At 27.8% G+C, this 14,275-nt stretch overlaps 1 protein-coding gene across 1 annotated transcript; it reads right to left on the reverse strand.

Moving 5' to 3' along the window:
* Positions 1 to 8,982: 8,982 nt before the first annotated feature.
* LOC119668259 (myb-binding protein 1A-like) lies at positions 8,983 to 12,886 on the reverse strand. The gene is made up of 5 exons (XM_038077712.1): positions 12,448 to 12,886; positions 12,206 to 12,397; positions 11,964 to 12,146; positions 10,564 to 11,907; positions 8,983 to 10,503 (listed from the first exon to the last, which is right to left on the reverse strand). Exons 1-5 carry the CDS (start codon positions 12,700 to 12,702, stop codon positions 9,052 to 9,054), a joined length of 3,426 nt encoding a protein of 1,141 aa, XP_037933640.1. The 5' UTR covers positions 12,703 to 12,886; the 3' UTR covers positions 8,983 to 9,051.
* Between the last annotated feature and the right edge of the window lie 1,389 nt (positions 12,887 to 14,275).

Here is a 14,275-nt window from a genome sequence, read left to right on the forward strand (position 1 = left end):
TGAAAAACGTAGTCAAATCAAACTGAGTTATAAAAAGTAGTGAATAAGTTTCTTTGAAAAAATAATAATATTTATTATAATTATTATTATTGTAAATTATTATATATTATTATTAATATTTGAAGATGGTGCGAAATTGCGTGATGGGTTGTAAGTTTTTTAAGGGAATGTATGAATTTCCTGAAAATGACGAAAGAAGGTAAAAAAACAATAATTTATTAATTGTGGATTTAAAATATATGTTTTGTGTTTAATGTGATTTGTTTGTTTTGATGTGTATAAATGATCTTACCACGATAACATCAAATTGCTCTCTTTTTGGGGTTGCAGTATAATAATTTGCTGCTATTTGCTAATCATATTTTAACTTTTTAGTAATATAAAAAATTATGCTTCCTTATTTGGTTAATAATATCACATTACGTAAACAAAATATATATTGTAACAAATAATATATGATAAATAAATATATAAATTAATATATAATAATTTAAATCAATTAATTTAAATCAGTTTAGTTTGCTTAATCATGTAACATATATTCAGTAAATTAATTTTTGTTGCTTTTTTCATATGAATTTTATAGTATTTTAATTTATTAAAATACTAAATACTAAATATTAATGTTCGGCAACAAACTTTTGTAGAAGCAAATTTTTTATTTAATGTTTATATTTTCTTAAATATTTTTTGAGCGTATAAAACATTATTTCTAATATAATATTGAAATAATATCATTAAATGCTGTTATGACGTGTAATTAATAATAAAGACCGAAGCTACTACCAATTTACTTTTTTTATACGGCAGCACTTAAGTGATCCATGATAAAATGTGTTTCTCTACGAAGACTTAATTTTTAAATTTAGTGTCAAAAAATATGTTGATGAAGAAGGGTGTACGCGCATTCGCTTTAAATGTGTGTGGTACATATTATAGCTTTACATGCATTTCTAATTAATCAGTAACAATAAATCTGTTGGTAAGGGAGGGTGTGCGCGCATTCGCTATAAATGTATGTGGTGAATAATACTTATTATTAATTTACATACATTACTGTATGATCAGTAGAGAAAAATCTATTGATGAGAGTGGGTGTATGCGCATTCATTGTTAAATTTATGAGTTTTTCTTATGAAGATATATTTTTATATAAAATTTAACAATTTTTAAATTTTAATATTGAAAAATTTTAATTTTATAATATGATTTAAAATATATTTATATATAAATACTAAAGTATTTAAAAATATTAGCTAAGTTTAATTAAAAGAAGTACAAGTTGTTTACATAATTTATTATTGTTATGAAATGAAGTAGACTTGATTATTTACCAGAATTAATGCAAGACTTAAACGAGATATATGCTATACATTTTTAGTTCATCTGTTTGATGAATATTATAAATATTTACAAAATATAAAAATTAAAAACATATTTTCTTTTTTTTTGTGTTGTTTATGTATAGAATATATGAATATTTTCCTCAGAATTTAAATGATCTTAAAAACAAATTTATTAGGGTTCATGATATGATCATTATCATGTAGCGCCTTATGTTTATGTTTTAAATATATTAATCTCAATGTGAACATAAAATGCACACTTACTAATATTTTAAAATAAATAGTAAAATACTTTCGCTAAACTGTTATATTAGAAATATGCATAGAACTTAAATGAAAATTTATTTTCTTTCATCATTATTGTGTGGAAATTAAAAAAAAGAACCATAACAAATTTTTTACATCCCTTGTATTTTCCTATTTCTACATTTCGTTTATTTAGCTATATAGTTTATTCGACCAAAGTTCAAGATTTGGTATGCATTTTCCACACCACCCAAGAGGTATGTATAAAGATGCGTTACCGAGTTTAGGTGCCGGTTCTCCAAGAGGCATATCCATCATTATTTATTCGTTATAATTTTTTACAGATTTTTGCAAAAACAAAATTAACTTTGAAATTTTTTTTTTTGCCGGGCTTTAGGTCGTGGTTTTTAATTTTTAATTTTTATATAATAACTTGTATTTTATATAAAATAAATGAAAACAAACTTTGAATTAAATAAAACATCACAAATTTAATTTATGTAATAAATTATTTTATTAACAGATATTTCGGCCTACTTCATAGGCCATCTTCAGTGTTATTGAAATTTAACAAATACAATTACATATAAAGAAAATTTTTAAATGTCAAAAGTCAAATAATAATTTAACAAAAGGACATGAAAAGGGAAAATTAATTTTTTAAAAATGAATAACAACCAGTGTTGTTATAGTCAGACGAAAAATATATTTTTTAAAGAAAATTTTTATTTTTATGAAAACAAATAAAAGTAAATCTAAATTTAATTAATTTTAAATGCAATTAATTTTTGATTAGTGATCTGTATATTTGCGCTCAGCCTTCAGTATCCCTCTTGTAGTTCAGTTGTTGGTCATCTGGAACGTCAATTATATGCAATATTTCAAAATTTCAAATATAAATATTGAGGTCGTCACCAACACAAACAAAACAAAATTAACAGAATAATAATTACAATACTTTTAAAAATTAATTGCAAATTTAAATATACATAAACTAAAAGCAAAAAAATTATTAAAATAAAAATTTAATTTAAAAATTTAATTTATATGTAAAAGTCAACTGAATATCATGTGGAAAACTAAGCCTATAAATGCGTTACACGCAAGAGCTTTTGCCTATAGTCAGGTGTATTCAGAACCCTATTAAAAAATTTTAACAGGAAATATATGCGTACCCTTATAAAAAGAGTTAAAATACTGTCTGATTTGCAGTTTTGACAGCAAACATATGGACGTATATTTTTTAATTTTTGGTATAAAATTTGTGCTATGCCTACTTTTTGGTAACTGCTATTAAAGTGTTTGCAAAATTCTTTATCTAATTTTTGAATATAATCTACGAAATATTTAGGAGGTTGCACCAAATTACAGTTATCAAACTCTTTTTCAAGAGTAAAAAAGTTTTCATATGAAAGAACATTTGCTAAGGGTAGGTTAGCTTGGCAATTGTGTGATTTGTGAATTTTAAAGTATAACCACCCTCATACATAAATAAATGCATTTCTGCTAAGGAATATACGTTCATCCATATCAATATCAACATCAAAATCAAAACAATGAAGAAAACAGCGCATGGGTTCTCCAAACATATGAGACTCCTACCAGAATGTGTCAATCACTAATGCATCACTGCATACAGTTTCTAAACTCTGATCAGGGGAAATTGGAGTAAGTGAATTAATGGTAGGGCCTACGGTAGAAGGACAGTCAAATTCAACTAATTGGTCAGTATTGCCATTTACTATGCAATTCAAATAACTTAATCCCCATCTCTTCTGAAAAAGGCAAGTGAATAAATGTGGAGTGATGCCTGCACAATTGCCTCCACCACGTCGTATTTGTCCAAAAAAATGTTCTATCACATCTTGACAAAGCTTTCTGGTCATTAAAACTTGAAAATTCTTAGAGGCTAAATATTGCCATATATGCTGAAGGCTGTTAATATTGAGAAGCCACCCTTTAATAAAAGAGAAGTTCTTAACAATATTGTTACCTTCGTTATCTTCAAATCTAATGGATTTGAGAAGAATTTCGGCTTTTTGCAGAAAATCCAATTGTTCAATTGATCCGCAAAAGCCTTTTTTAAGTCCTAAGCTACTGGTGCTGCTTGAATTGAATACATCAAAAAGATTATTAAAAAACAGAACAAATTCAGCAGTGTTAACAGTACTCGTATTACTTGAATCAATTAAACCTGATTTACACAATGCTCTCATTCCTGATGCAACTGTGTTGCTAAATACTTGAGAAGCAAATCTGACAAGCATTTTTTGAAAAGAATTGGGCCTAATATGTGCATTTGTCAAGTGAGGCGCACATCGAATAGTTGATTTTGAATCAATACTAAAAAAATAAACATTATCTTCCCAACTTACTTTACAATTATTAAATATAACATTATTACTGCTATTTTCTAAACAATTCCTGGTACTTTTTATCAAATGGGATGCATCATAAAAAAAGAATATCTTTTCACCATTGACTTAAAAAAAAGGGTGATGCACATCTACTTCTAATAACTTAGCTAATTTAATATTGTTTCTACCCTGATCACAAACGAAATGGCATGGGTAGAGATTAATGCCCTGAAGTTGTTGAATTACTTCAATAACATACGATTTCAGAACTTCACCCTTGCAACTTCCATTTACAAAAAAGTATGCAAGAGGCTGAGACTATCTTACTCCTGCGATTCCTTATACCATGAAAGTCAAGACAGTACTTGCAATTTTGCAAGTACGATCTTCATTACCAAAATCTTCAAGCCCAACTATTTTGTCATTATGTCTGTCATACTGAAGGTGACCTTTCAAAGACATTTCATCGCAAGATACAGAAACGAATCTTTGTTCGTATGAGAAGCCACGACTTCGTAACTCCAAAGCTTTAATACTACTATGCGTGCAGCCTGGAGACTTGGGTTCGTTCTGATGGTCAATTAAAACTTACACGTAAATGTCTCCTAATGCTATTGTTTTCAACTTAGAATCATAGCGATACACATGTGAATGACGATTACTATTTCGAAAACAATTTCTTACACATACCTGCATATTTTGTGAAAGCTTGCTACAGAGCTCATCTATCAAACTCTCATCTAAATTGCCTGTAACACTTTCAATAGTATTACATTTTAAAAGCAACTCTTTGTTCTCTTCTTTAATTTTTTCCCTAATTTCTACTTCTTTATTTTTAATAATTTCATTTTTTTCTTCAACTACCTTCTCTAACTTTTTTAATTTTATTAAAATTTCTGAATATTTTTCGTTAAGTTTTCTTTTTGTGGGAGTTAATTCAAAAAGACTATTGTCTGTTTGGACCTCTCTTCCACAAACAGAAATTTCACTCCTATCAAAGGTTTTACTAACTCCTATGCTAGAGAGGTGATTTTGCTTTTCATTTTCCACATTTCTTTCGTTGTCAATTTCATTTTTATTTAAATAACTAATATAACTTAAATCTAAATTAACATCCGGGATTGCGCATTTAGAAATTCGAGCAGAACACATCATTTCGGCAGAAAAATGATTGTTACAGGCCAACATATATTTAGTTTGCCCAACTACTCCTAAGCGCTTCATCCATTCTGTTCTAATTTGGTAAATAATTATCAGAATTAAATGAAATACAAAAATAAAAATTAATTATAAAGAAAAACAAGTATATTTGAGTAGTTACATAAAAAGGATCAACAATAAAAAATAAACATATTTGACTACAAATAATAACACAAAGTTAGTTTTGTCTTTGCAGATGTTTCAATAATTTTCACACAAATAGCTATATACAGTAATAACACAATATGCTACTACTTTCAATTTTAACTACTTTTTGTTAAATATATGCGCGGTAAATTTTGTATGATTTGGCGCAACGAAATTTTATATTACTCTCAAAAAATCAAAACCAAAAAACAAAACCACACTCTTTCTTACACTCTTCGTGGTAAACTTTTCGAAATATTCCGTTCTCAAAAGTACTCGAAGCATCGGAAAAAGGTGAAAAGGTGAAAAATTTCAGTGATTTCAGCTGGTGTTAGTGCACTTTTCACTAACACTTTCAAGAGCTCTACGGCAAATTGTTGTTGTGCGAAAAAACAAATTTTAGTTCACAATGGAGTTGCCGTTCTTGTAAGGTATTCTTTGATCACATGTATTTAATACGTATGCCAAAATGTTATAAAAAATAAGTTTTCAAAAGCAATTTCAAATGCACTCTCACGAAGTGGGCGGAGTTTCCGTTCTTGTAAAGATATTCTTTGAATCTTTGCTTTCGATCAAAGAATACTTTTACAAGAACGGAAACTCCGCCCACATCCACCGAAACGAAGAGAAATTTATTACATTTTGGCACACGTATGGAATACATGTGATTTTACCACGATAACATCAAATTACTCTCTTTTGGGGTTGCAGTATATAAATTTCTTACTACTTGCTTATCATATGCTTCCTTTTAATAATATAAAAGACTTGAGAGTAGCTTATTTGGTTAATAATATCACATCACGTAAACAAAATATATATTGTAACAACATAAATATATGATAAATAAATATATGAATTAATATATAAACTTTTAAATCAGTCAATTTTAATCAGTTTAGTTTGCTTAATCATGTAATATGTATTCAGCAAATTCATAATTTTAATTAATTTTTTCATATATATTTTAAAGTATTTTGATTTAATATGTTCGGCAACAAACTTTTGTAGAAGCACATTTTTTTATAAAGTAGAAAAAACAGTTTTGAATATATCTTATTTAATGATTTATATTTTCTTAAATATTTTTTGAGCGTATAAAACATTATTTCTAATATAATATTGAAATAATATCATTAAATGCTATTATGATGTGTAATTAATAATAAAGACCGAAGCTACTACCAATTTACTTTTTTATACGGCAACACTCAAGTGGTGAATGATGAATTATATTTCTCTGCATTGGCAAATTTTTCAAATTTAGTGCTGAAAAATCTATTGATTGGTGAGAAAGCACGCGCATTCGCTGTAAATTGGTGGTGAATGATGTGTATTATTCGTTAGATACATTACTGTATGATTAGATTTATATAAATTTTTTAAGTAGGAATATTTTTATATGCAATTTAATATAAAAGTATTTTTTGAATATTGAAAAATCTTTAATTTACCATCATATTTATAAAATATATTTATTAATAAATATTAAAGTATTTAAGAATATTAGGTGGGTTTAAATAAAAGAAGTAAAGTTGTACTCATAATTTATTATTTTTAAGAATTGAAATAATAATACTAATAATAACAATCATTTAATAAACACACATATTTATTAAAGGCATTTGTTTAAAACAATATATATTATTTGCGTACATAATGAATAATATTTATATAAAATAAATTATTTCTTTTGAATAATATACTAAAAAAATGTTCAATATGATATTAAAATCTGGGACTAGATAATTGTACTGGCTAATTATAAATATTATATAATATCTTTACACGTAAAAAATTAAAATTTAAAAACAAAATTAGAAACAAATTTATAGTATTTTACTGAATAAAAAATAAAATTGTGATATAGTAGTTAATTTTGAAAAATATTCTTATAATAATAACATGAAATTATGTGAATTTTTATTCAATAGTTTTTGGAAGGGAAGGAAATAGACCGAGTGGAATTGACGCTTTAGATTTAGTAACCATAGGTGGATATGTCAATAATATAAAAGATATCATAGAGAACATTGAAAAGCAATTAAAAGAAAATACAACGGTTTGCAAGAAAAAGTCAAAATTAATCTATGATAAAAAGATAGCAGATACACCTAATTATGAAGTAGATCAAAAGATAGTTGTGAAAAATCTTACAAAAAATAAAAAGTTAGAGACCACTTTTACTGGTCCATATACCATTGTAAAAGTTACCGAAGCTAATGTCTTTATAAGAACAAATCGTAGAACAAGAAAAATTTCAAAAAATCTAATTAAAAGATATATTGAAAACTAATTTTGTTTAAACTGTTCAGATTTTTTCTAGCCATATTCGCTCTTAAAATTGAGGATATTAATGGGAAAGGAAGCTTCTATTTCAAGAAAGTATGGGAAAACAGAATCGTGGACGGTCACATATCCATAATTACTAATGTAAATCTAACTTCTTATGAAGATAAAATGAATGTGCTTAAGAGTAAAGTAGATCATGTAGATAAAACTTGCATAGATTCCTATCACGAATGTGAAGAGATCATTGTTTTTGGAAAACAGCATTTTAAAAATTTAAAAAAAAAATAAATGTAGTACATAATATGCTTGGAATTAAGTCCAGTTTGAAGGGAAATAGAAACAAGAGAGGAATATTAAATATAATAGGATCAGGGCTTAAAGTTTTATTTGATACTATGGATAGTGACGATGCTGAATATTATAATAAGGTGATAACGGATATAAATAATAATGAAGAGTTTATAAAAACAGGATTAAAGCAATCCTGATCTTTCGTTATTTTTGTGAATTATGAAGAACTGAAGGTTTTGTTGTTTTTTTATGGTAGCTAAGTAGTTAAGTTAAGTGGTCAAGTTTTTAAATGAAAAGTAAAAAGTAGACAAAAAAAACAATTTATTTGATGTACTATTTTTGGTTGCTTTTGTTATTCACAACACTGTGTCGTCAAAATGAACAGGAAATTTGGTTTTCATCGAAGACACTATGTACAAAGACTTTTATTTAAAGCATCTTGAAGAAAATTTAATTTAAAGTGCAACGGAAATTAAAGATTGCAGATGCACAACGACATTAAGCACAATAGTTGTTAATATTGCAATATCTACACATTGTCCAAACTCCTGCACAATAACTAGACTTAAACGTTATCGAAAATTTGTAGTCCGTTTTAAAGAGAAATATTAGAAAACACATCCGTAACAAATCTGACTTAAAAAAACGCTTTACAAAAAGAATGGAGTAAAAGAAGTCGCTTCAGGCTATTATTGACAAGAAATATCCAGCAAAGTACTAAGTTCTTAAAAATAGTTCGTAATTCTGTACAAATTTAATTTGTATATCTGTGATATGACTTTTTTATTTTTTTGGTTTTTATTGGATAACTAAGAAATGGAATATTCTTCTGTTTTTGTTTTTGGAAATGAAATAAAACACTATAAATAATAACTTTGTTCTTTTTTTAAATTTGCAAAATATTTTGAAAAAATGTAACTTCAAAAAATGTTTGCATCAAATAAGCTGCGAACCACTGTATATATTTTATGTTCAATAAATTTATCTGAAATTATAAAATTTCATGACTGCATGAAATTAAATACTAGACAAAAGAAGCACTAATTTGAAGGATGTGTTGATAAACCATACATATATTTATATTTTAATATGCATACCCACAAAGAGTAGATTCTTTATTTTGATGTCGAAGTAATTTTTTTACTTATATTTTTTATTGTTAAGATTCATAGTTACATTAACTGTTTTAATTCATTATTTCGTATTACCTTAATTTTGTGCGTGGTACAATATCTCTGATAAGTATGCAGCGATACCAAGTAAATCTGACGTCTTATGTCTTGTACAAAATTGATTGTTTCAAACGAAGCTAATGACGTGTTATTCAACTGCAAACGTGTATAAGTTTTATTAGCCAGTAATAAAAATTCCAAAAGTTTTTGATATTCGTTTAGAGAATATTTCATGTTTTTAGTAGTAGCAAGTGTTTTTATGTGATCAATAAGCAATTTATCAATTTGCCAAAAATAATTTTTAGCGCTTTCTATGTCACAGTTTTGTATGCTACAATTTTTGTACAGTACTGAAAGAATTTCGTATGTTTGAATACGTCTAAAAACGCGAGTTTTTAGTGAAAAACCCAGCTCTGCCAAAGTTTGAGCTAATTCCCAAACCATTATTAAGCGCAACCTAAAAATATCTGAAAGTAATGTTGCATTAATATAGGCATTTCTTGATTTTATGAATTCTTCAATGTATGAATTACATAAGTTTAGTAAAGCTAATGAATTATTATCCATTACTTTACAAGCGTTGTTTATAAGAAATATAACACATTTATTTCGTATTTTACTTATTATATCAAATGCTGATGTTTGCGTTCTTCTTTCTATAATAAGACGAATAAAATCTACTATATTGTGCTGGTTTAATTCCAATTCTGTAGCGAAGCTTTTAAGTGAAGTCAGCTTGTTTAAAACTTTCTCAACTTTTGTTCGCAAAGGTTTCAACTCCTCAGCAATACAATATTCCATCATATTAAATAACGCAAGCATTATTTCAATAGAAACACATAATAAAGGCTTTTGTTGTATATATATCTCGATTAGATCAAGAACTCTTATACGGAAGTGCATTACAGTGATGTTCCTGACCTGATAACTTTTCGACTTTTTAGATGGTGTTTTACTTGTGCTTTTCTTTATTTTAAATGCATTTGCTAACGCTTCGTCTAACTTTCTTCCTTGCTCTTCTGATAGTTCATTAAGATCAACTGATTCCATATCATCGTCAACACCACCAGCTTCAGTTTCAATAAGTGCCATAGATATTGCGTTTCTCAATTTATCTACTCCAGTGCCCATATCTTCGCTTTCATCAATTTCGCTTTGTCCATAACTTTCAGAAGCCGTATCATCATTATTGGAATCCAATTCATTATCAGATTTTGTTCTATCACTATCCTCTTCTTCTACATCTTCAATATCTTCATCTTTTAAACTTAGTGGATTTTGGCCATCTTTCATATCTAGCATGGACAAAATTTGATGAATTGCGTTTAAAGTTAACTTATCGCAGAAAAATGGAAACAACTGATTAACAATATTTCTCAACGCACTCGTGTTTTGTGAAAGTAAGTGTAAAAATAAATCTATTACTACTTCTATCCAATTTGGTTCATTTTCCTATAAGAAGCAAACATAGTAGTTATTAACAATAAGAATAGTAATAATAAAAACACTAACCTTGTTACTTTTTGTAACAATCCTAAATTTTTGTTGACCCTGAAGACGGTGCATGCATACAATTATGTCTTCTATAGCTAGGCGCGCCATTTCCGGTTCTTTGAAATACTGTAGTCCCATATTTAGTAGCAATATATGAAATATCATTTGCAACTCCGTTCTATTATTCGCCTCGGATGGTTTGCATTTATTTGTTTCAGTTAATACTGCATTATACAAGTAACTCCAGCTTTTTTGTAAACATTGATCAATATTTTTGATTCGCAAGTAATTATCCGAATTTTTTCTTTGTATGACCTCATTGCAATAATTCACAAGATTTAGCAGAAGTTTTTTTTCTTTTTTCATAACATTAGACTTATAGTTCAAGCTTGAATAAAACATTTTTAGACACTGATATCCAAAATTCTTACTAAACGACCCAGAATCTTCAATTTTACAAATTTCCATTTCATTTGTTACATGAAATATGCCTCCAGTAAGCAGAAATCGCAATTGCTCCTCCCGCCATTTGAATGATGAACGAACAGAAATGTGTGATAGTAAATGTTGCAACATATAACCGGCAATAGATCGTTCAAAATGAAACAATTCTTCATAGGAACTTTTACCGCTTTTAAAAAACAATCCTAAAAATATTCGTTTAAATATTTCAAAGATTTCTTTCACGCCAGCTTCCCCAAGAGAGTTCACAAGTTGATTTATAATACGAGTATGTGTAAATTTCTCAATATTAAATGTTCCTGGTGGTTCAATTAGACGTTTTATAACAGCTACTTTCTGCTTGTCGCTCACTTTCTCACAACCAATGAGTAAAGCCTCAAAATAATCTTTGTAAAATGCTAGAAGTGTTTCATCCTTTTTATATTTTGCATCTTTTAATCCTTTAATCAACAAAATCATAAAATTCTCACTCATCAAATCCTCAATTTTCGTCTTAGTAATATCTAACGATTTTAAGATAGCTGTAACTATCCGCAAAGTAACTATTTCTTTAAATTTTGTTGTACGATTTAGTCCTTTATCTACATATTCTGTCCAAAACTCATTTAACTTTGATTGTGTAGCAATGTAGGATCCAAAATCATCATAAACTGGATCAGTTAAATTGTTTGTATTACAGTTTTCCCAAAATATTTTATAAATATATTGAAAACTCTCTGTATTTAAAAGTTCACTTCCACCAAAATTTGATTCTAGAATTTTTTCATTTACTACTTCTGGAAAAATTTTATGAACACAAATAAGACAATGTATAGTTTGCATTGTTTGTTTTGTCCACGGTTTTATAATGTCTTTGGTAAGATAAGGCCAAATTGTGACTTCAAATTGTTCTTCGCTTATCTGTTAATTCGAATTAAAGTTAAAATTTACAAATTACTTTGAACAAGAAAATTTACCATATTTAAAAATTCTATTAAAAAACCATATCCCAACGAAGAGTGATAGGTTCGATGCTTTGTAGCTCTTAGCAGAAACAGCGTTAATTTTTGCAAATCGTCCTCACTACTAACAAAAACTCGACCTGAATGCATAATAGCTACACACACCAGTATTTTACCTACAACTGCATCTGAATCATTCTGCTTATAATAAATCCTTGTTACGATACATTAGTGTCATTTGTTATGTATGCACATACCTTTTTTACTATAGTTGTCCCAGTTCTTAACTCATTTTGCAATGCATCAAAAACTTCTTTATTCGAAATTTCTGTTAAAAATTTTTTTAAAAACAACACTAAAGCAGTAAAAAACCCTGCTCGAGAAATATTTGTAGATGCTCCACATCCTCGAACAAGACGCTTTAATGTATAATATAATTCCTTCTGACGCTGTAAACAAATACTATATTACTAACTACTTTATTTAACAGGATCTATACCTTTTCAACTTCAGTTTTTTTACTCAAATGCTGCATTAAGGATAAAGCAGCATTAACACGTATATTAGAATCTTCATTAACTAATTCATTGAAATATAGAAATATACGCGTGTCAATTGATAGTTTTAATGATGGTGCGAAATGGTGATTGTTATATTCAGGTTCACTGTTTGCAAGCTTTCTCTTCTTGACAGTCTTTTTTCCACCAGCAGGATTCTGGCGCTTTAAAACCCTTTTATTCGCTGAAAGATACATTAGATGTTTTTAAGATTCCTACAATTTAAAATATATAACTAAACGCGCACGTGCGTTTCAATGCATTGCATCAAAGAATACAAAGAACGGTAATTCCAAGCGTAACTAAACAATCAAAGAAAACCCATTAAAGAATGGTAACTTCGCCCATTTCGATCGTAACACAGTAAATTGCTTTTGAAAATAGATATTTTTATAAAATTTTGGCACACGTACTAAATACATCTGATCCTACCACGATAACACTAAATTACTCTCTTTTGGTGTTGCGGTTTAATAATTTGTTACCACTTGCTAATCATATGTTTACCTCTTAATAATATGAAAAACTTGTGCGCACCTTATTTGGATAATAACATCAAATCACCAAGTTTTAGTGCGGCTAAGTTCAAAAATCAGTCCATCGGGAATGTTCACTGAAAATATGTTCCATAATTTATATCGTTCGTATTATATCATATTGAACACTATACAACAAAAATCATATGTCAGACAAAAGCGTTCAACATATTTTAAAAGTGCTGCCAATATCTTTCAACCGGAATTAATGTTATTTTTTTTCTACTCTAAAAGAAAAAATGACGGCTATTGCAACAAATAAAATGTGATAAATATATATATAAATTAATATATAAACATTTAAATCAATCAAGTTAATTTAGTTTAGTTTGCTTAATCATGTAATATATGTATATTCAATAATAATCGGGAATCGATTCCCTCAGCGCTGAATGGTAATGCCTAGCGCTGATTATTCAAAGGAAACTCCTAATTACTTTAACACGTGCATGTCATTGCGGGCAAGCGCTGAATCGTTCGATTACCTTTTCAAATTTGTAATGCAACATTTCAGCGCTGACATATTCGCTTACTTTTTCGAATTTGTAATGCAACATATCAGCGCTGACATGTTAGCTTACCTTTTCGAATTTGTAATGCAACATATCAGCGCTGACATGTTCGCTTACCTTTTAAATTTTTCCTATGCTATTGATTTTTAAATAAAATACTATAAATTTTTTTGGATAAATTATATTTTATATTTATGTTTTATACAATTAAAATATTAATATTTACATAAAAAAATATAACATAAGTAAATATATATATGAATATTTTTCTGGAAATTGTTACTAAAACCTTGAAGAGATTTCCAGACTCGACTCGATCACTTGTTTCGGCTTACCATCTGTACTTAAAGCATCTGTAAATACAAAAGTATGTTATTGTATACGCTAAAGTTAATTATGTACAATATACCATACCAAAAAGTGCTGCTGTCACATTCTCTAACGCTCTTAAGGACTTCTTGCCTTGGGTACCATTCTCCAAAATTCCAGGAAATTTTTCGCGTAATTGGTTGTTTTTTAATAACGCGTCTCATTGATGCAGTCTATAAATAACGTAATAGATGAAAAGAAATGTATGAATTAGTAAAATTGTTACATGTGAATATATTAATAAGTTGAAATTGAAAGTAAGAAACATATATAATTTAACTTACAACTACTTCAACGGCAGTGATTTCTTCATTAAATTGAATTAAATCCTCTTCAGTTTGAATTGTAAAATT

The sequence above is a fragment of the Teleopsis dalmanni genome, chromosome 1 (genome assembly GCF_002237135.1).
Source record: "Teleopsis dalmanni isolate 2A chromosome 1, ASM223713v2, whole genome shotgun sequence".
NCBI lineage: Eukaryota > Metazoa > Arthropoda > Insecta > Diptera > Diopsidae > Teleopsis > Teleopsis dalmanni.